At 39.6% G+C, this 22,944-nt stretch overlaps 1 protein-coding gene across 7 annotated transcripts in view; it reads left to right on the top strand.

Moving 5' to 3' along the window:
* EDRF1 (erythroid differentiation regulatory factor 1) overlaps nt 1–22,944 on the top strand; it is a 41,194-nt gene that overhangs the window by 2,232 nt on the left and 16,018 nt on the right. Inside the window, exons 3-20 of one of the 7 annotated variants that reach the window (XM_073884673.1) lie at nt 893–959; nt 1,618–1,743; nt 2,670–2,794; nt 3,030–3,186; nt 3,825–3,869; nt 6,468–6,569; nt 6,843–6,964; nt 7,657–7,777; nt 10,334–10,481; nt 10,558–10,666; nt 10,958–11,069; nt 12,502–12,762; nt 15,144–15,215; nt 15,501–15,651; nt 17,641–17,829; nt 18,176–18,376; nt 19,725–19,943; nt 22,197–22,354. In XM_073884673.1, the coding sequence (XP_073740774.1) occupies nt 893–959; nt 1,618–1,743; nt 2,670–2,794; nt 3,030–3,186; nt 3,825–3,869; nt 6,468–6,569; nt 6,843–6,964; nt 7,657–7,777; nt 10,334–10,481; nt 10,558–10,666; nt 10,958–11,069; nt 12,502–12,762; nt 15,144–15,215; nt 15,501–15,651; nt 17,641–17,829; nt 18,176–18,376; nt 19,725–19,943; nt 22,197–22,354 (2,485 nt within the window). Of the gene's footprint in view, nt 1–892; nt 960–1,617; nt 1,744–2,669; nt 2,795–3,029; nt 3,187–3,824; nt 3,870–6,467; nt 6,570–6,842; nt 6,965–7,656; nt 7,778–10,333; nt 10,482–10,557; nt 10,667–10,957; nt 11,070–12,501; nt 12,763–15,143; nt 15,216–15,500; nt 15,652–17,640; nt 17,830–18,175; nt 18,377–19,724; nt 19,944–22,130; nt 22,355–22,944 lie in introns of all 7 variants that reach the window. The other 6 variants (XM_073884671.1, XM_025880020.2, XM_025880021.2 and 3 more) reach the window with 6 other exon arrangements.

Genomic DNA, 22,944 nt, shown 5'->3' with positions numbered 1-22,944 from the left:
TATATTTGCAAAACGTTGTTTGTAGCATTATTTATACTAGCAAAAAGTTGGAAATAGTCCAGATATTTTCTTTTAGAAGAATGGCTTAATTATATGTCAACACAAATATTATGAAGTGATTTAAATTCTAGTTATATTGACTATGCGCAAACTTGTGCTAAGTACTTTATATGTTTAGCTCATTGGATTCTCACAACCCTTTGAGTTAGGTTAACTGATTTTCACATGGGAAAACTGAGGCTTAGAAAGCTTAAGTAACTTGCCTACCCTGCATGGTAAATCATCAGAGCATGCTTTGAAGTGAGGCAGTCCTAGGTAAGTTGTTCTGATCCTCTGCCATTTACTAACTGAAAAATGGTGACATCAGCTGCTTTTCAGGCTTAGAGATTATAGACGTGCCTCACGTGGCACCTGACACAACATTTTTTTTTTCTTTTCTCCTTTGGGCTGAATTGGGGTCAATGTTCTTTCTTTTTTTTTCCCCCCCGAAAAAGTGGTATTGTGTATCACTAGCAACACAGTCCTAGAGACTAAAATCCTGATAAGTGTTTCTGCTTGTATTTTTCTTATCTCGTCACCTAAAAAGTATACTATCTTGAACTGCTTTCTCTTGGAGACTTTTTGGGGGATTTGCAATTACAAAAAAGAAAGTAATTGCTATTAATTGCTTCTAATGATTATTACTGTATTTTGTCGAATTTAAGATGTGATTGATTGAAGTCTTTGTACCACGAAGAAGGAAAAACTAATTCTAATGGTGATAGGCATATTGATTGCAGAGATGTAAGAATGTGGAAGATGGGTATCCTGGAAGTGATGGGATAGTGTAATCTCTTATAAACTCTACTTGTATCATGAGCATGACCTTTGTGGCCTTTGTTCCCTTCATTAGCTTTGGTATGGCGTACGACTTTATTGATTCTGTGGGAAATGATGTAGACGTTGTCTCTGACTCTGAAGTAAGTGTCCTTATTGGAGAATGTAATTGGGGTGTTTGTCAGGGATTTATAACATGCTCTGTTCTGTAGTCTTGAAAAATTGCTGATGAAATAAGATACAACTGATTATCGAATACCCTTTCTGTTAGTAAAGTAACACTGTGCCCCATCTCCTTTCAAAAAGGAAGGAATGACACCCAAAACACTGGCAGTGGTAAATAACTAATATTGATGGCTGTGTTTTAATAGTAGCAGTTGTTATAAGTCATTAAAATGTGTGGGATGATTTATATAATGTTACCAGCTGAGAATTAGAAATGATACCTATGGCAAAATCTTTTGCTCCTAAGTTGGTCAGTTTTATCTGATATGCTAAAAGCGTAGGTCAGTGCAAAAGTGACCTGTACGCACTTAACTTTGGGAAATTCCATTGTGTAAAACTAAATCTTTGCCCACCATTTACATTAACATAGGATGACAGCTAAAGTGTAGGTGATCCTGGTTTTAAAGTTTTGTCTTCCACGTGTTTGTATTTAGCTATTTCTGTACAGTACAGTACGTATAACCTTAGGAAAATAAAGTTTATTATGCTTTAAAATTGAATGAAGTTAAAATTTGAAAGAGTTCAAGTCACACTAAAAGGTCTTTTTTAACTATTTTTCCTCTTAATTTTTTAAAGAACATAAAAAAGCTCCTGAAGATTCCCTACAGCAAGTCCCATGTAAGCATGGCTGTACACCGCATAGGAAGGACTCTCTTACTCGATGAGTTAGATATTCAGGAACTCTTCATGAGATCATCTCAGGTGATACTTTTTGTGGAAAAACAACCATTAAAGCACTTATTTTAACAACTTAAGGGCACTAGCAGTATTGTTTCAAAGAAAGGCTGAAGGGGGAATGCAGTTCGGCAACTGAGAAATGAGACGTTTCGTGGAATATAAAGAAGTTTTAATAACAAAAAAATAGAAAACAGAGTGAACGGGGAAGAAACTTATTTATAACCAACAGCCAGGATTCTTGCAAAGAAAAGGATGAAACCAATGATGAAAGTTGTGAAAAATCAGAAATCTAAGGGGATAGTTAAAAATTTTTGAAAAGTCCTTTGATGTCTCCATTAAAGAGATTCTCATGAAACATAACTGCCAGGAAATGTGAAGAATGTTAGAAATTATTCCTCTGAATACATAGTTATTAGAATTAATTGGTTCGCTTAAAGCAGAGCTTCTCAAACTATTTTGGTAAATGAGTTCCCCACCCTCCCATGTGATGGTGGATACTTTTTGAAAAGTGTAACAGTAACGTTTGAGTTTCTCAAGGCTTGCTCTCCATTTCTGTACTCGGACTGGGGACTGTTGGCAGTTCAGTATTTATGTATGCTTGCCACTGGTCAAGCTCTTGGGATGTGACAGTGAGTAAGTCACAGTCCTTTGCTGGCAGCTTACAGTTTTGGCATGATAAACATACCCAGATAATTTCAATATGGTATGCCTATTGGGACTTACTCCAGGTACTAAGGAATGTGGTAGAAAGAAAAACCACTTCTCCTAGCCTGGCTCAGGGAGAAAAGGAAGACAGATTTCCCAAAAGAGGTGATAGGATTGAGTCTAGAAAGATAGTGTTTGAGTATGTGTTTATTAAATAGTATGTATATTTTCTTTAAAAGAGGAGTGGGTAACAAATTGTTTTGATTACAGGTTTGTTGTATTTATCATTTTCTTTTGTTACTCAGACTGGTGATTGGACATGGCTGAAAGAATTTTATCAAAGACTCATTGATCAGAAGTGGCAGAGGAAGAAAAAGAGCAAAGAGCACTGGTATCAGAAGGCTATTCTTTCCAAGTTTTTATATTACAGGTACTTGGCTACTTGATTATTTTTTATCTTAAGGAAAATGAAATTCTGTTCCGAAATTTAATTTTAAGCTATAAAAGTAATTTAAGTTTTGCAACTATTGATGACATTTCAATGTCTTCTATTTTTTAAATAAGATTTATGGTTGATTATGGAATTTAGCTTTTAAAAACTGGTAGACTATCACATAAAGTTAACTTTAGTAACAATGTGATATTTTTATTTCTGATTTGGCCAGTATCAATGGCGATGGAGCCGCTCAGCCCGTCCCATCTGCTGCAGAACAGCAGGAATCATCCAGTTCAGATCAGACAAATGATTCAGACGGGGCTTCGTGGCCCGCCCCCTTTGAAATGCCTTCTTCAGTTTCTGAAGATCCCAGTGCTTCCAGTCAGGTTAGTTAGTACTTAGATGTTAATTCAGTAAACTCATTTAAGAAGACAAAACCAATGATCTTGTTAATAAAAATAGAACAGGAGTAAAAAATACTCTAATTTATGTCTTATAATTAATTGAAAAAATTACTTTAAAAAATTTTTCAAAATAGAATTTATAAAAAATACTATGAATAGCTAGATTAGATTTTTAAAATTAATTCAAAATATTTAAAGATTTTTATTAGCTTTTAAAATAGCTTACCAATATGTTTATCAATACCGATTATCTCCTTGAAGTCGTAAGAATATTATATGATATAGTGATATATAGAATATTTTAAGCTTTAGACTTACAGTAAATGCTTATCAAATATTGAGACTCACAGGTCTGTTTGTAATTTAATACTGACCTTCTTACCTTAATTTTTAGATTGTTAAGCCTAAAATTGCCCTTAAGATTTTCTGGGTGAAGTTCCTGAGACTTAACCCACATTAATATTATAACGCTTTTAGAAAGGAAGAGAGAGTAGTATGTCTGTTTTGTCTCTTGCATTCTTGGGTTTTTTTCTTATTTTTTGTTTAGTTTTTGTCTTTGCTGTGTCTATCAAAGAGTAAAGTAACTGCATCTATGTAAATTTATGCATGTCTGTTTTTAGGAAAACATATTGACAAAGTCGAAGAAGATAAAAATGAGATCTTTGGTAAATTGTGTTTTTCCTCTTGCTATGTGTTCTCACGTATATGAACATTATTTGTCCAGATTGCTGCTATCCTCATAAACTACAGGGTGATAGGAGGGAAATACATTTAACTTGATTTTAGTTTTAGTATGTTTTAAGATAGAGAAAGCTCATTAAGCTATGTAATGAATTTAAATTTTTTCCAAAGTTAGGAAGGTTATAAAGAAAAAGAAGTAATTTGCAGGTTCACATAGTGCTAACCTCCAGGAGGGGGGTTGTTGTGCGAATGAGAAGGGACATGGGTGCTGGGTGCTGGGTGCTAGCAGGGACCAGTATCATGACCTGGGTAGTGATTACATGGATAATTTGCTTTGTAATTAGTCATTTTACTGTATGATTTATTTTATGCATTTTCCGGTATGTGATTATATTGCATTAACGGAGTTTTTAAAAATTCATTTAGTATTCCTTGACTTCAAAACCCACACATTACAAAAAGACCACATAACAGAAATATGAATCTTCTACCACCCCTCTGCTTGTCTTCCAGCCTTAATCATTTTGTCCTTACCTTGTTTAGGGCTTATTGTGAAAAATCAGGGAGGCTTTTGAGAATCTGTAGACTTGTATGTGGAGGAAGTAAACTGGCGTCTATTTAATGCCTCTTATGCCTTGTACTTTAAGCCGTGTATGTGTATGTGCATACGTATACATTTTTTTCATCCTTGGAGCTGTACATGTATTCAGTGTTGATGGTACCATTTTATAAGTGAGTAAACTAAAGTTCGTAAAGAGTAGATGTTTGCTCATGGTCACACTGCTGGTGAAATCTGAAGATTTAAACCCTGAGCTTTCTGACTTCAGAGACCTGTTCTGACAGCAGTACTCCACTGCATCCATGTGGTCCACACGTGTTCAGAAGGGCCGTGTAAGAAGTAGGATTGTCACAGCAATGCCGTGGTCCTAAGCAGAGCTAGCCTGCCATAAAAAAAAAAAAAAAATCCTCTTTGACAGAATATTTTATGTAACATTATACTGCCTAAATTTCAGATTTAGAGATTGTTGTGTACTCTGTTACCTCATGAATTCTTTTTTTTTTTTTTAGAAGATTTTATTTATTTATTTTGACAGAGACAACGAGAGAGGGAACACAAGCAGAGGGAGTGGGAGAGGGAGAAGCAGGTTTCCCGTGGAGCAGGGAGCCCGACATGGGGCTCGATCCCAGAACCCTGGGATCATGACCCAAGCTGAAGGCAAATGCTTAACAACTGAGCCACCCAGGCGCCCCTACCTCATGAATTCTTATTCCCAAAACTAACCTTGCTGGTTTGAGGGCTGTGTTAAGCAGTGTTAGAGTTTAAATAGGTGTCTGTGGTTGGCCTTGGAGCCAGACTTTTATTGATAACATTATAACCCAGAGCCCAGACTCCCACTAAGGCTGCTACCTTGCAAATACAGTTTGGGGATTTGGTCCACAGGTTGATGACTTGTCTGTACAAACAAATAAAAAAGCTTGAAGTTCTAGTGGGACTCTTTAAGAAGAGTACAAGGCAGAGCAAAAGCACTGGAGATTCTCCCCCCCCCCCCCCCCCGTACTTGCAGTCGAGTGTACTCACTTCACAGGCAGGGGCTGAGCTTATTAGCATGCACATAGGTTGAGAAGTAAGAAATTTATGGAATAAGCTGTGCACATGCACATGCACATACCGATCTTGGGATTAAAGGTTTAAAGTAACGTTTCTTAAGACAACTGTCCCTAATGGTTGGAAATTTGAGTGGTGGATTGAGTTTACCCATTGTCAAATGTTCCCCTTCCTTAAGTGTTTTCTAGAATATATTCCAGAGAATGTATTAAGAATAAAACGTGTTCCAAGATTAAATAAGTTTGAGAACATTGGATTTTACAGAGGGGAAGTTGATTTTTCTACTACAGAACCTTTTAGAGGCTTTTTTAATGTAGTAAGCATTGTTACTGTCCAAAAGCAAGTCTATAGTGAGCAGTGGGTTTCAAAAGCTTACTCTGGACGTTCTTCACTGAGTACCTCAGGGATTAGTGTTCTGTGAAGCACATGTCAGACAATGGCAAACGTCGGGGCTGCTCTGATGACCAGTGTCTCAAGAATAATATGGCTGAGGGGTGATGGCTGGCTCAGTCAGTAGAGTGGGACTCTTGATCTTGGGTTTAAAAGTTTGAGCCCCATGTTGCATGTAGAGATTACTTCAAGATCTTTTTAAGAATCAAGGAAGGAAAAATAAAAAGAATCCGGCTGAGGTTTCTTAGAAATTTTTTTAATTCAGTGGAGGTGGGGTGGGCTGAAATAGCAGTGGTATTCAGATTTATCCAAAAGAGAAAAAAAATGAAAACTTTGAAAGCTTAAAATAATCTTTAATCTTTTTTGAGTATGATCTAAATGTGATTAGCTTATTAGAATAACTATGATAATTAAGAGCTGAAGTAAGCCACACATTGATGAGTTCATGATTTGCATATTAGCCCTAAATTCACAAAAGTAGATTTGAGGTTTATACTTTGAATGTTTAGGGGATACTCTTGAAAAGTAGGCCATTTGTGAGAAATATCGGCAGCAGAGTCACTCCTTATCCTTGCACTTTTCACAGGGAAGTGAGCCTCTTGAACCCTCATACATAGTGGGGCATGTGGCCTCAGCACCCAAAGAACAAAACCTGACTACTTTATTCAATGACGGGGAGAACAGTCAGGTATGCTTTCCGTGGTGTCCAGATTGGGACGCCTGATCCCCAGTCTACTTTGTCATTTAAAAGCTAGTCTGAATTGGAATTTGTAGGGAAAAAAGTCCACTTGATCCTGAAAATCACTTTCTAAACATCTCTGTGATCTTATAGCTCTTTGACTTTAATTTACTTTGTCTTCTTTGTCTTTCCTTTTTCTAGAATTTCTGTGAATCATGGGGGGAAATTATGGATCTCCTGTGTATTACATAATAACCTCTCCTATTTTATTTTTAATCAAAGGGTCTTAAAAATGATTTTGTTCGGAATATCTTATGGACATTTGAAGATATACATATGTTAGTTGGCTCCAACATGCCTATATTTGGAGGAGGCAGATATCCAGCAGTCAGCCTACGTCTCAGGTAAACCAAAATGGTATTTCTTTAGAGTCAGTGTTTTATCTTCTTTCACTTAATCTGTTAATCATCACCTTTATCTGGGTTTTTCCCCCCCCCCCCCCCCCAAATCAGCACAGTAAGGATGGGGCTATTATCAGCAAATGCTGAAAGCCCTGGGGCTGGGTTTGCATTCAGGTCCTTAATGAATGGAGTCAGAGATCTGTTGTACCGTCTTAATCTTATGTTTGAATTCACAACGAGTGAGAATATAATAGAATTTAATTAGTTAAGGAGATGGTTTACCAGCTTCCTGTTAACTAATTGTGGGCACTTCTGTTAGTACTCCAGCTGTATGTGTTCCTGTCAGCCAACGTGAGCTATAGCGTGGGCATTATTATAGGTGGTGGTCAGTCTTTCACCTCAGGTTGTATGAGGAGCATGCAGTAGGCTCACAGTAATCTGCTATCCTATTTCCTTCTACTCTTACTGAAAACTTGTATGGATTCCAGTTAGGAACGCAAGCAGAACTTAGGGAAAGATGGTAAAGAACGCACCACGTGAGCTACATGTGCATATCTCATCAGGAAATAAAGTTAATATGGCATTTTTCACCTAGGGGAGAATAGATTAAAATGATTAAATGGTGGAAATAAGTCTCAAGATGGTTTATTATGGAACATCTTAAACTCCATAACACTAGAAATATGTATTTTTAGGGACAACAACAAACCAATTAATGTGCTAACTGGAATTGACTATTGGTTGGACAACTTGATATGCAACGTACCGGAACTTGTGATGTGTTTTCACGTAAATGGAATTGTGCAGGTAAGTAAGGTACAGTGTGACTTCTCTAATTTTCTTCCAAATGTAAATCAGTGCAGAGTACCTCACCAAAGCTTATGAGGCTCTTAAATACTAGGCTGTCTTTTTAACAAGGAAGATTGTTGTGAATAAACTGAAATTTGAGTGTTTTCACATTTGATTGGGTAATATCAGAATTCTAGATGTTACAGGAGTATAATTGTACAGGTAATTTGTGGGAAGTTCATAAATATACTGCAACCCACATTTGTAGCCATAGAACTCTGATTTTAATGCTAGGTGTTCATAGTAATTAATTACCTACAAGTGTCTATACAGTGGAGATATCCATTTGGTATACAAATGTCTACTCAGTATATGCAGAGTCTTAGGGGAAGTTTACAACAATAATGTGTAAAGTTGATAGTTTATATAGCATATTGTTATTGAGCTTGTTCTTTTTGTGAGGCACTTTATCCTCATAATTATAAGTATTGAGGGAAAACAAAGAGTAAAGTTTGGTCACTACCGAGGAAGGTAAAATGCTAACGGGAAATAACAGGGTGCAAAGAGAAAGATAGGAGACCATCTGTTAGAAGGGCAGGACACCCATGTAGGTCTGGGTGGTCAGGGAAGGTGAGATCATTTCTGATTTGATTTGAAAGAGACTTCTGGAAGAAGTGGTCTCTCCACTGAATCTTGAATGGTAGCCTCTCCAAAAATAAGAGATGAATGTTAGAAGACTAGTGTTAAGTAAATGAACGGATTGATAATAGATGCATCTAGGGACACAAGATTCATGTAACAGAATAGCAAATAGATTAGAAAAGCCGAAGTCAAATAATGGAGAATCTAGAATACTGAGTGTGGGCTTAGTTCGATTGGTAATCTGGAATCTGTGAAGGCTTTGCATCTGGGAGGTGAAACGCGTTGTGTTGGAGGCTGAGTTTGGAGATGGTTTGTAGGACAGGCACGGGGGACCTGGAGACAAGAAGCCTGGGGAGGGCCTTGCTGTGCTTTTGCAAGTAGCTTGATGGACTTAGACTGTAGAGAAAATACTAAGAATTGACAGTGATAGAAGGAGCTAGCATTTATTGAGTGCTTGTTTTGTTCCAGACACTTTGCTAAGTGCTTTACATGCATTACTTACTTGATCTTCTTAGCTGCTGGAACACCAGTATTCCCTTTGATGAAGAGGGAAACTTGAGGATCAGGGAGCTCAAGTGAGTCGCCCAGGGCCCCATTGCTAGTAAGTGGTGGTGCCAGTATTTGAACCTGTATCTCGCTGAGGCCATGCTTCTAACCATTGTATTCCAACCCAGTGATTCTGAACCTTCAGTGTTTATCAGAATCACTCGTGGTCTCTAAAAAGACAGTTTGCTTGGCTTCCTAGTGTATCAGGATAGGTGGGATCTATGTATCTGTCAAAGAAAGGAAAAAAAGAAAGCTTTGTAGATGATTCTGATTTGCATTCTTGGTTGGGAAACACTGTTGTACCATTACCCTAAACAGCAGCATTTAATGAGAGGCTGTGGCCGGAGGGGGTGGTTCCAGAGAATTCCAGGGCTCACGGTCTAGAGTCACCACCGTGTCACTGCCGGAGATGTGGGGACATTGAACTGGTTTAGGCAGGGAAGGTGATCGGTCTTCATCATGTGTTCCATTTGAGGAAAGCATTGAAATGTCCATGAGCAGTTTGAAGTTACAGGCCTTGGAGAAGACGGGGCTAGAGAAATAGCCTGAGGTCCGTCTCCCTGGATACTGTTGGACGTCATCACCACGGGAATCTATTCAGCTCAGACTCTGGAGCCTTCCCCCGTGTGGGTGAAAGGGGAGGGGGGGGCCTGAAGAGTGCAGTATAAAATCCAGGATTTTAAGGAAGGAATTATGACGTGGGGCTTTAGATGAACCAAGAAGGAGGAAAACCAACCTGAGGAGACTATTTGGTCTTATTTTCCAATCGATTTGGTGTTTCTTGTCTTAGCGTTTTCGGAAAATGTGGTCAGAGACGTTTAAGGAATTGTGAACAGAAGACAAACTAGAAAGAAATGTGGAGGTACTTTAGAAGTCGTGGCAGTGGTTTCCCTGTGGCCTCTACTCTTGCTGCTGCCTCCAGTCCCCGTCTCTGTTTCTGTAAAGGAGTCCCGTCCATAGCTCAAGGGAAGAGTAGTGTCTACTGGAGGGACTTGCTGAGTGAGTCTAGTGTCTGGGGGAAAAGCAGGCTGGGTGAAGTCTGCCTTCATCTACCACCCTCCCAGGTGAAAACCACCAGGGAGAACGGAAGGAAGTGTATGCTGCAAGCTGTTCCATGTGAGAACAGAAGCAGGATCGTGCCTAAATTTGTGGTTCTGAATTGGTGGTGATTCTGTCTTGAGACCTGTTCCTGTGGTAAGCCGACAGCATTGCTGACAGGTGGGTCGGATTCTTTTGGAATGTTGGAGCAATAAAAAGATTGAAAACCAGTGGGTTCAGCTCTTCGGGGCTGCATAGATCTCTGATTGCAGGATTTATATATTTGGTTCCTTTTTAATAAGAGAAGGGTTGCTGCCTGGGTTTTCTCTGAAACTGCGTTCTGTCTGTGTTTTACAGAAGTATGAAATGATAAAAACCGAAGAGATTCCCAATTTGGAAAACTCGAACTTCTCTACGAAAGTCATAAAAGACATTGCACAGAATATTTTATCGTTTCTAAAATCTAACTGTACGAAAGAAGGACATACCTATTGGCTGTTTAAAGGTAAATTCCTTCTTGAATGAACGATAATAATTGATTTGAGTGACCCTGGTAAACTAAGGTTTGTTTTCCTTTTCAGCAAGTGGCAGTGATATAGTGAAGCTTTATGATCTCACTACTCTTTGTGAAGAAACTGAAGACAAGTACCAGAATCCATTCACAATGCCGGTGGCTATTCTCTTATATAAGTGAGTGCGTGAAGAAGTAGCCTTATGTAAAATTTTAAAGTGCACAGCCACACTATCGGGGCCAAAGCTTTTAAATACCTTTTAGGTTTTTGTAGCTTAAGAAACAAAGTATGTACATATGTTAACAGGCTGTACCACAGTCAACTTGGGGGGGAAGTAAATACCATATTTTAAAATACAGTATCGTTTCTTATATCCCTTATTTTATTGGAAGGTGAGAAGAGCATGCTTGTACTTGGGTCTTGCAGAGAATGAGGAATGGGGTGTAAAGTTGATATAAACATTTTTTAGGGTTGCTTGCAACATGATGATGAAGAAGAATCAAAATAAGAAACACTACGGGACTATTAGAACATTGCTTCTTAATTGTGTTAAATTGTTGGACAAAAGCAGACATCCTCAAGTAAGATTAACATTTATATGCTCTTTAAAAATATTCTAGCATTCTGAAAGATTGTTGCCTAGACTTTAAAGCCTCTTAATTCATAGTCTGAACCGCCTTGTCCATTATGATAGCCAGTAACCACTTGTGGCTGTTGGGCGCTTACAGTGTGCTTAATTTGAATTGAGGTGTGCTTTAAGTGTAAAATACACATTGAATTTTGAAGGTTGGGTGAGATATTGCATGTTGAAATGATAATATTTTGTGTTATTGAACTAATATATTAAAATGAATTTCACCATATTTTACTTTTCATAATTTAGCCACAAGAAATTTAAAATTTAAATTTCTGGCTGACATTACATTTCTGTTGGATAACACCGTTCTATAATTTTAGAACTCCTGTCATTTTAACAGTGGTGCTGTTTTTTCCTTTGTCTTAGCACTTCTAGAAGGTGGAAAACTATTTTACAGTATTTTTTAAAAGATCCATTTACACAAACAGGCCTTGTTATCACTTTGTTGTATAAATAAGGTTCACATTCTGTGCTTTTTCAGTGTATAAAGCATCTCTTAAAATAATCTTTTAGTCATGTGCCCCACAATTTTACACCACCCTTACCCTCAGTTGTCTGAATCTGACAACTCCTTTTTGGTGTAATGCTAGTTGTATTCCGTTTAAATTAAGAAAGGCATGGAGCATATGCAATGTTTTTTTAAAGATCCAAGTTAATTTTAATGGTAGCCACATCTAGTTGGATATAAAAGTTTATTCTAGAGACCAAACCAAGAGAAAACGCTTTTTGAAGAAAAATGGCAAAATAATTTCTGACTTCAATATCTAATTGCCGCTTGAGGTGGTGGTGTTTAGTGGAAATTGAATAGTTTATGTGAAAGTTAGAAAAGGGTGTTGAAACTGTTGAATGTCTGTGATCAAAAATAACAACAGATAATAGAGTAGAATAAATAGTAATATATAAATGCTAATTTTAAGAGATGCCAGGATGGACTTTTCCTTCATTAAGCTAGTGGGGGATTTCCCCCCTGGAACCAAAGATCATATAATAAATATCAGTTGCTTATCAAACCCTTATTAATTAATAGCTTATAAAGAGAAATTCTGGTTTCTCAGTTAATATGGAGTGTTGTCTTGCTAATATTTTAGTTACGACACTCCCTGTGAAAACTTTTCATTTCCAGTTGCCACCCTTTTTTAAGAACAGTGGGCTGGGGATGGAGTAATTGCAGGAAATAAACATAACCCATGAAGATTTTGTGGAGAACCTTTACAGTATTGATAACCTTGACTTGAGAACAGTTCTGTGTGTATTACAGTGTGGAAACAGCCTGTTTGCAGACCTCCTAAAATTTGTTAGTACAGTAGTAAAATTTATTCCACTTTAGAATGCTCAGTTTTGATGACAATCACATGTATTTCTTTTTTTTTTATAAGATTATTGCTTCAGCCAATTACATGCTTTCAGAACTTTTTCAATTAGATGAACCTAAAAAAGAAGAAAGCTCAGAATCTCCTTTAAATGAGAATTCTGATGAAAGTTACAGTGAAGAGGAGGAAGAGATGCCGGACAGCGATGAAAATGGATCCTATAGCACCAGTTCTGATCCCTCAGATGATAACAAAGCAGTAGCTATTATTAAGTCTGTTGGAGAATTGTCAGTTCCAGAAAAATACAAATCCATTCATCAAATCCGAGTAAGCATCGTAAAATTGTATTAAAGTTCTGTCAATGGAAAAACAATTATTAACTGAATACAGCTAGCCTCTCAAAAGATGGCATTACTGGGGCGCCTGCGTGGCGTACTCCGGCTCTCGGTTTCAGCTCAGGTCATGATCTCAGGGTCTTGAGAGTGACCTCCGTGTCAGGCCCCGTGCTCAGTGCAGAGTCTGCTTCAGATTCTCTCTCCCTCTTCCCCCACCCCTCCTGCTTGTGTGTGCTGGTGTACACGTGCGCTCTTGCACTCGTTCGCTCACTCGCTCTTTCTCTTTCAAATGTCTAAAAAAACAGAAAAATTCAGTAGATCCTTCATGGTCCAGGGCCTAGTAACCATTAACTTTATGAATACTAAAACCTGTTTTGTAATTGCCCCAGGGTAACTGATCCACATGCAAACCAATGGTAGATGATGTGTAAACCACACATCAGTATATTAATTTTTATGTAGGAGATTTTTGTTTGCAGTGACCAGTGTATAGTCCTGTCTCCTCACCAGGGTATTCATTCTCAGTTTCTGGGTTACTGGGAAACTGAATGTGTAGATTGCTTGGTAAATGTAGAATAAGAGCAGACAAGGGGTGGCTTGTTGATCCATTTGTGGGGAAGCTGGTACCTTATCCCGGTGCTACAGGACAGCACTTTTCAGTGACTGGGCCATATCAGCTAGATTGGACACATCTCTTGCCTGGTCAAGGTCAGATAGACTCTAACCACTTCCTCCCCTTTAAGTTCTGTTGACATGGACTGCACTGACTATTCTCCCAATTGGTCATTTTCCAGACGGTAGAATTACGTTTCAGTTTGCTAAATCCTGATTACTTTCCAGTCCTATCTTCCTGTGATCAGGTCCAAGTCAGCCTTAAAAGACTCTGGCTATTCCCGAAACTGAATATAGTCGTATATACAGATAATCTCTTAACGTAAGTTCTGAGTTTAACTTTCAGATGGAAACTTTATATCCAGATAGATTTTTAGAGGACACCTCTGTCACCCAAAAACATTGCCTATCTTTTTGACTCTTCACTTTCCCCTCTCATTTACCATAGCCACGTTGCCTTTTTTCCTGCCTCAAGCTCATCAAGATCATGCCCATGTGAGGCATCTGCTGTCGTGTGTGCTCGGCACATCCCAGAAGTTTTCATGGCTGCCTTTTTTAAGCCTTAAGTCTTGATGGAAGTGTTGCTCCTTCTGAAGATTTTCCCCTGGACCACTCTAGCCAGAGCATGCTACATTTTTATCTCCTTCATGGAGATCATAGTCTGTATCTAAAGCTTGTTTTGTTTCCCTTCATGAAAACAGAAGCTCCCTGTACGTGTAGACATTCTTGTACCTCCCATGTTGAGGACACGTAATGGGTGCTCAGGAAATACTTGATTAAATGACTACAGGACAAGTTCTTAACTGTCCATCTGAGTTTTAGTGCACTTTCAGCTTGAACCCCCCAGTGGAATTAAAAAAAAAAAAAAAGTTTTTCCTGATTATAAACAAGATTACTGATTGCAAAAGTTCTGTGTATTTGGGGAACTGCATTGTAACACAAGACCCTAGATTTATGGGGCAAGTAGATGACAAAGACGTAGTGGTATATTAGTTTACAGTTTTTTACGGAGGTGGCACTTTTTATCAATATCTGAAGCACTCAAAAAATGCGGTCCTGTTACTCATATAAACAGGTCTTTTGTTAGCTTTGCCTTATTAGTGAACTTTTGAAACTACAGTCAGCGTGGCTTCACCTCATTTTCTGCTCAGTGACTGCCCACAGACAGGTTACTTAACATCTGTGCTTGATGCACAGTGAGAACAGTCATTCCAGCCTTGTAGGATTCACCAAAAATGAAATGCTTCGCAGAGGCCCTTACACAGAAGATCACTTAGTAGATTCGGGTTGTTAACTGGTTCTCATAATTAAGCATATAAATTGTACAAATTATGCAATGAGACCATTGGTGATACTTGTTAACTTACTGCTAAATTGATGATATTGTTAACTGTGTGTTACCAAGTATCAGTGCTAATTAGGGATTAAACTCACCTATTAGATTAGGTATACATGTATCTAAAACATTACTCACATTCTTGCTTTTTTCTCATAATAGAATTTTTAAAACTATAAGAATTTAAAGTAACATATACTTTGGAAGGTCTTTTTATTAGGCAAGGTTTTTGTGGATGCTTATGTCACTTTTATCTGTAGTGAAAGCGGTACATTAACCTTAATATCAGTTACCTCACAAAGCTGAGTACACAGCAAATTTTGAAATTATTGATGTGTAGAGTTTTAATAATTCCCAGGAGCTGAGAGCTGTGAAGTTTGTCACGTGGGCAGCATATTAATAGTTCTAAATGTTTGTTTCTGAAGCCCAGTTGCACGTTTCCAGTTTGCCATGACACAGAGGAGCGCTGTAGACTCGTGCTTAGCTATGTTCTGGAGGTAAGTCTTAGTTTTGTCTTCACTGTTTCAGTAAACGTATATTTGGTATGCACATAGCGCTTGTTTATTGGTGTCTAAACATTATTCTGAATGATATTCTGCTCTGGCTTTTTCCCCTTTAAGCATAAAGTGAAAATTAGTTTTGCCCAACTGTTTCAAGTAAAATGTAGTCTTTTCAAGTCTGTTTTCAAAATTTAAATACTCCTAATTGTGTTCAGAGCCTTATATTTAGTTTCTAGTTGACCTTCAGTTATGTGTATAGTAAACGTTTCTCCTCTTTTAAAGGGGTTAAAATCTGTGGATAGCAGCATTAAAAAAGAAAGCGACCTTCCTGCAGCTGACCCCAACACCCCAATCCCATTAAAATATGAAGATGACTCCACAAGGGGTGGTCCTGAGGGTCTGGAGAAGCAGATGGCCTTGTTTTTGGACAAAAGTAAGTTGAATTGATGTGCAAATAAGGACTTTTCTAGAGAATAGTACCCTAGTCCTTTACCAACAGCAGACTTCTGTGAGTTAAGGCAGTCACGGAAAGGAATTCAGGAGAAGGGTATCATGTGAATGGAAAGTGGGGGGAAATACCATTCATTCAAAATATAAAACAAAGGATAATTTTGACTCTTTATAGATACTCCTAATAAGTTCCGCTTCTTCCAGTTCCCTGCAGCGAGGAGCTAATGCCCTCAGCTCAGTAGGATTCTCGTAAGAAATTACTGCTTCAGTAAAAGCAGTCGTGTGTTTAAGAGCAGACTTTGGAACCAAACTGCCTAGCCTCAATCTTGGCTTTGCTAAGGCAAGTTCCACGTTTTTGAACCTTATTTTTTTTCCCCCACTCTCAAAATGGAGACAATAGTGCCTACTTTAAAGTTTTTATATGGATTAAATGAATTGGTATGTGTGAAGTACTTAGAACAGTGCACGTAATAAGCGCCATGGGATTGTTGGCTTTTGTTACTGAGTGGGCCTTGAATAAGCTAGAAAGGTTGCTTATAAATTGTCTAATTTGTTCCTCAGGAAAGTCACTTCATGAAGAACATGTGGACTTTTAAAAAATCCCTTTCAGTTGCTTAAAAAGTTTTGGAAGCCTGTGTGTTTGAAATACCAAGAGCTTTCCTGATTTTTCTCTTCATGAATATAAGTTGTATGTGGGGGGAGTAAATTTATTGCCCTAGCATTTAAGTACTGCTTCCTGTGTGCCCGGCTTCAGCCTTTATACCGGGAGGAGAATACCAGGACTTGAGACATCTCTGCCTTTTTTATGGTACTCTTTTTTTTGAAATGCCTTTTCTCTCTTCCTTCGTCCCCAACTCAGCTGTTGAAAATCCTGCTGATGTTCAGGAGATTTATGTTCACCTCTTTCTCTGGTCAGAATTGATTCTGCTAGCACTTTGTCCTTGAGCACTTAACTGAAGCCTGCCTTATGTCATAGTTAGCTGTGTTGAGTGGTTTTATGCACACACACCAATACAACTGTGAGCAAAAACTGTGTCTTACTCAGTTCTGGTGTTCTCACCAAGCCTCACACACAGAGAATGCATACAATAACAGAGGAAAAAGAAATACATGCCCAATTAAAACCATAAGAGAGATTGTAAGTACCTTTCATTGGATTGAAAGATTCATGTTGTCACTGATCAAAAAATGAGAAATCTTGAGGCTCAGAGATTGGGGAGGGGGATTCCCACAGCATTTTGTTCTTACCTCTGTAGTTGCACTTAATAATAGATTTTGCTGTGGTTTGTGTTAGCAGCCTATCTCTACCTCTGGTGTGCAAGATCTCCAAGGATGGAGAACAAAGAACTTCATGTCACGGTTTCTGGTGCCTAGCATAGTGCTTTGCACAAAAGTTGATCATTTGTTAGATGAAGAAGGTAGTAGTAGGCTGGGCTTTATTAAATAAAGCATGTTCCTGGTGGAGGAAACAGTTCACTAAGAGAGGAGGTGGAAAAAATAGGCATCTGTGTGGGCAACAAGCACTCACTGGACTTGGGCTGATGAGTAGGAGTAAGGGTGGAATACTGGGGAGGCAGACAAAAATGTTACCCAGGAAGTGGGCCAGGATGCTTAGACAGGGCTTAATAAGTGGTACGGAGCCATTTCAGTGTTCTAGCACAGGGGTTCTAGAGCCTGGCAGGTTAATACACAGACTGGAGAAAGGACATGCCAGTCACGAGTTATGTCAGTGACCCTGAAAGAGCATGACAGAGTTGATGGCAGCAGGGAGCAGAGAGAGAGCCTTCAGAAATCCCAGTGAGGGTCTCTTGAAACACTGCCATTTTAATCTGTGGTTAAGTAGTAAAGCACAGGATTTACCAGTCTTGTAGCCATCGTACCTAAGCTTGGACTGTCTGTCAAGAAACATTATTTATAGTGAGACTTACATTCAAATAAAATGTGCTTCCTTTCCCCTCCTCCATTGTCGTAGTGGGCTCCCTTCAGAAGGGTAATTATTCCAGTCAATCTGGAATGATCCCTGGTTCTTGGCAACATAAAATGAAACTCCAGCTGATTCTCAAGTCATCAAAGGCCTATTATGTTTTGTCTGATGCTGCCATGAGTCTTCAGAAATATGGAAGAGCATTACGATACATTAAATTAGCTTTGCAGAGCCATGGTAAGTCATTGTAAATTAATACACTTGATAGACATTGGGAGGGGAGAACAGAAAAGGCATCTGAATTGCAGTGAAGTTTTACTCCTATTTCTGTTGTAAAATTTAACTTTGAAATAACTTTTTCCAGGCTTGAGTGTGTTACTTTGTATTTTATTTTCTGCTCTGGTTGATTATCTCTTCCTTTTGAAATACATAAAGCCATATGTGATAACTGACATAACATAAACTTAGAATAGATACAGTGGTACAAAGCTTTCAGCTAGTAACAAATTATCTTAATATTCACTGTATTCATTAATTTCTAATACACCGGTGTCTTTTTCTCTTTCACACCTCTTCTGCCCAGATACTTACTGCTGCCTCTGCACCAACATGCTTTCGGAAGTGCTGCTATTTCTGTCTCAGTATTTGACGCTCTGTGGCGACATCCAACTGATGCTGGCCCAGAATGCGAACAACAGAGCAGCGCATCTTGAGGAGTTTAATTATCAAACAAAAGAAGATCAGGAGATACTACACAGCCTCCACAGGGAGTCCAGTTGTCAAGGTATGCCAGTGAGACCCAGCGTTCGATTCATGTGGGGATTATTCCATCCAGCTTATGCTTATCGGAGTATGTCCAGAAAAGTGGTGAAAATATTAGTGTTTTGATATTGCAGTTTTGTTTCATTGATTGCTTCATTTTAAAATTGAACATGATCCCTCGTGTATTTGTGTGTAAAATGATTTCAAAATATTTCATAATTACTAATAATACAACTAGGACTAAAGATAAAATAAGCTCTAAGACAATTGTGTTGACTTTTTTACTCTGGTCTTTTCGTGAGGTTTTCCTAGGTAACCTTGTAGTCAGTGAACCAAGCCATGGTTTTCTTTTGAAAAGGAGTAACAGTGGGTAAAAGGGAATGAATTACCTTCTGAATGATTTCTGGGGGCCCAGATCCAGAGATCATTTTTTTTAAACTTAGTTCATGGCTGACTGTCTTACTGAATATATTACTTTGTTTTGGAGTTGTCCGATTTTAAAACTGGGAGAATTAGTCCACAGCGACTGTATCCTTAGTTACGGTCGTAAGCTCACTGCCGTCAGGGTGGTGAATGAGCTCGGAGATCCGTCCTTCTATCATGGCATTGTCGTATTTTGCTCTTAAAGTGTTGATGTTATTTGATATCCAGCTCACCAAACATTTGGACATTTACACATCTAGAGACGTACATTGGGGGGAATGTAGTTTTTCCTCACTTTTGCCCTCTTTCTTTGCCTTCTCTCCTGAGTTTCTCAAATGATCAGTTTCATCACGTTAATTTCATTGAAAACACTTCTGTGTGAGAGTGACGTGGATGCCAGTGTTAGCAGCAGGGGTGCTCCCTTTTTTCCCCCTTGAATTTTGGGCCCTGCACTTGAGTTTACTCCAGTCCCACCAGATGGCATATTGGAGTCTTTGAGAGCTTATGTAGCTGCTGCTTCAGTGAGGTAAATGGACACTGCAAACCGTAAGGTACCTAAAAGTAGCCTCTTGTAGCAGTCAGCTTTATTTCAAGAACTATTTCCATTAATTAAAAAGAAAAAAAAATGTTTTACCTCGTATCAACGAACTTCAAGTCTGTACCAATGAGCAAGTGTGCTTGGTAAAATCCAGATCATGGAAATTGTTTGGTATTTTTGGTCAGGAAGATATTTCTTTATTAAAACATTAATATCCCAGGAAAACATAGTTTTCTAAATTAAAAGATCTTTACTTTAAAACTTAAAATTTTAGATGTATTGATTAAATCCTAGTAGGATTATACCATTTTGGGTTTCTTTTACTGTCTTAAAAATAGGAGATTACATGGATACTAAGGAAAAAGGGTTCTCGGGACTCATGGTGATGTTTCCTTTTTTTTCTTTCAAGGATTTGCATGGGCAACCGATTTGTCTACAGACTTAGAGAGTCAGCTTTCAGTCAGTTGTAAATGTTACGAAGCTGCTAATGAAATCTTGCAATTTAGTGACTTAAAAAGCCAGAACCCAGAACACTACGTACAAGTATTGAAGAGAATGGGTAACATTAGAAATGAAATCGGTGTGTTTTACATGAATCAGGCTGCTGCACTGCAGAGTGAGCGAGCAGGTGAGTATCTCTTTGGAGTCCTCTCTTTATTGCCTCTTCTCTTAGAAAATCGTGCTGATTTTTATGGCCTGAGCAAAGAATTGTGGCACTTGACTTGATGTAGGAAGGGGTGCTCTGTTGATGAATCTTTTATTCTTAAGTTCTTGAGAAACAAAGATAGGAAAATACATTTCCCTTTGAGATTCATCATTTCGGTGTCCTCCATTCCCCATCTGATCAGTTCAGAAGGGAAGCGCACAGCCAGCCTGTGCTAGGCTCTGTGCTGCATGTGTAATTGACTAAAACATAGTCCTCTTTCGTGTCAGGAAGCCAGAGAGAAAGATCTTTGGGGTGCCGGCCTGGCTGAGTTGGTAGAGCATGCGACTCGATCTCGGGGTTGTAAGTTCAAGCCCCATGTTGGGTGTAGAGATTACATAAAAACAAAGTCTTAAAAAAAAAATAAAAGAGGGGTACCTGGGTGGCTCAGTCGTTGAGCATCTGCCTTCGGCTCGGGTCATGATCCCAGGGTCCTGGGATCGAGCCCCGCATTGGGCTCCCTGCTCGGGGGGAAGCCTGCTTCTCCCTCTCCCACTCCCCCTGCTTGTGTTCCCTCTCTCACTGTCTCTCTCTGTCAAATAAATAAATAAAGTATTTTTTAAAAATATAAATAGGACGCCTGGTGGCTCAGTTGGTTAAGTGACTGCCTTCGGCTCAGGTCATGATCCTGGCATCCTGGGATCGAGTCCCGCATTGGGCTCCCTGCTTAGCAGGGAGTCTGCTTCTCCCTCTGACCCTCCCCCCTCTCATGCTCTCTCTCTGTCTCTCTCTCTCATTCTCTCTCTCAAATAAATAAATAAAATCTTTAAAATATATATATATATAAAAATAAATAAAAGAAATACAAATTTTTGGAAAATGCCATAAGCACAGATGTGGTACAGTAGAAGAGTAGGGAAAGGAGATGTTTATTGAAGTTGTGAGGCTTTTTTGAGGGCTTTTGGAAAGAAGATGTGGTTTGAGCAGATTGGTGCATGATGTAGGATATCAGCAGGAAGATGTGGGCAGGGGGGTGCTGTCCAGACTGAGTAGGCAGCATTGAGAAGGACTAGAGATGCACGGTCCAGTGGATTGTGAGGGTAGCAGCAAGTGGTCTTTCGTGATTCGGGCAGAGGATAACGGATTCAGCTGGGCCTTTGTCAAGTTTGAGATCCGGGTAGACATGTGAGTGGAAGGTCTGGCTCAGTTGTTGGTTAGAAACCTGTACTTAGAGCTTTTTGGGTTAGCAAGACATAGGTTGGGGATCGCTCAGATGATATAGGGAGGGGATATTGGATCCATGAGAATGCTGGAAATGTCAAGACCACCCAGCGGAAGGAAGGAATAGGGCCACAGTAGAATGGGGGACAGCGGGTAAGTTGAGGAAATGTGTGTGTGCCTGGTTGTTTGTGAATTCTGCTTGGCACTGGGGCTACAAAGAGGTCCTCCTTTTTAAGTTTTGTTACGTAAGAGCCTGTGCTTTTGAGGTGTCTCTGGAGGAGGAAGTCCGTGAAGGAGCATGCAAAGTGGGTAGTCAGAAACCTAGGAGAATTAGACACAACCCAGATCATACCTCTTACGACTCCGTGGGACCACGTGTTTTGAATCTTTATAAAATAGGGCTTTGCTCAGATGTTTTTATTTGCTTGTTTTCATATCAGTCAGTTTATAGTGAAAGAGGGCCATGTTTGAGTGTCGTCTGAGTCTGCTCAGGCTACCGTAACAATACCACAGATCGGTGGGTTAAGACAGAAATCGTACTTCTCACAAGTTGGAAGCTGGAAGTCCAAGATCAAGGTGCCGGCAGGGTTGGGGTTTTCTGAAGCCCCTCTCCGTGGCTTGCGGATGGCCGCCTTCTTGCTGTGTCCTTACCTGGTGTCTGTTTCTCTTAGAAGGACACCAGCCATGTGGGATCCGGGCCCCATCTGATGACCTGCTCTAACGTTAATTACCTCTTCATAGCCCCTGTCTCCAGATACAGTCACATTGGGGTTAAGGCCTCGCCGTGAATTTGAGGGGGTATGATGCGACCAGGTCGCCGCGATGGCTGCGTGCAGCTGGTTCCTTAGCCGTCCTGTCCCTGTCCTCCTGCCCGCGTCCTTCCCTGGGACACGCAGAGGGCTGACGCTGATGTCTGCTCACATGTGTTGTTCTCTTTTTGTGTGTGTGCAGTGAGCAAAAGTGTGTCCACCGCGGAGCAGCAGTTGTGGAAAAAAAGCTTTTCTTGTTTTGAAAAAGGAATTCACAACTTTGAGTCGATTGATGATGCCACGAATGCCGCCCTTCTGTTGTGTAACACGGGGAGACTCATGCGGATCTGTGCGCAGGCGCACTGTGGTGCCGGCGACGAGTTCAAGCGGGAGTTCTCACCAGAAGAAGGCTTGTATTACAATAAGGTAACACGCTCGCCTGTCGGACCTCATCCATTTACACCTACTTGCCATTTACCTTTGCCATCGCTCCCTGAAAATTTTATAAGGCTAACCAGACCTGTGGTGACGGCACGGGAGAAGACAGAACACTGAGACTGGCCCGAGAGTGCGAGGATGTAGTGTTGAAGGTGGCATGTTGAAAAGATGATTATTCAGTGAATCGTGTTGGCGGAAGCGGAGAAGACGTCAGGTGGATTAAAGGCTGACGTGGAGAAGGGTGACTGAGAAAGTGCCAGGAGAAAGTGGAGGAGAAGTTTTTGTGTGATGAGGCCGGCACAACACAATGGGCAGGGGTCGCAGAGCAGACGATGGATACACCTAAATGTGTAAAAATAACGGTTTCCAAATGCACAACGGAAAGCAAAATTGAAAAGCAAACCCCAGTCTAGTGAAAATATTGGTAACACAGAACAGATCAGAGGTGGATAAACCCTTCATACATGAAGAAGAGTTAAGAACCATTGAAGACAGGGGTGCCTGGCTGGCTCAGTTGGTAGAGCACACGACTCTTGGTCTCGGGGTTGTGAGTTCGAGCCCCACGTTTGCACATAATG

This window comes from Callorhinus ursinus, unplaced genomic scaffold, assembly GCF_003265705.2.
Source record: "Callorhinus ursinus isolate GAN/ISIS: 27379988/994484 unplaced genomic scaffold, GSC_fseal_2.0 scaffold58, whole genome shotgun sequence".
NCBI classification, from domain to species: Eukaryota; Metazoa; Chordata; class Mammalia; order Carnivora; family Otariidae; genus Callorhinus; species Callorhinus ursinus.
This window is presented reverse-complemented; position numbering and strand designations above follow the sequence as displayed.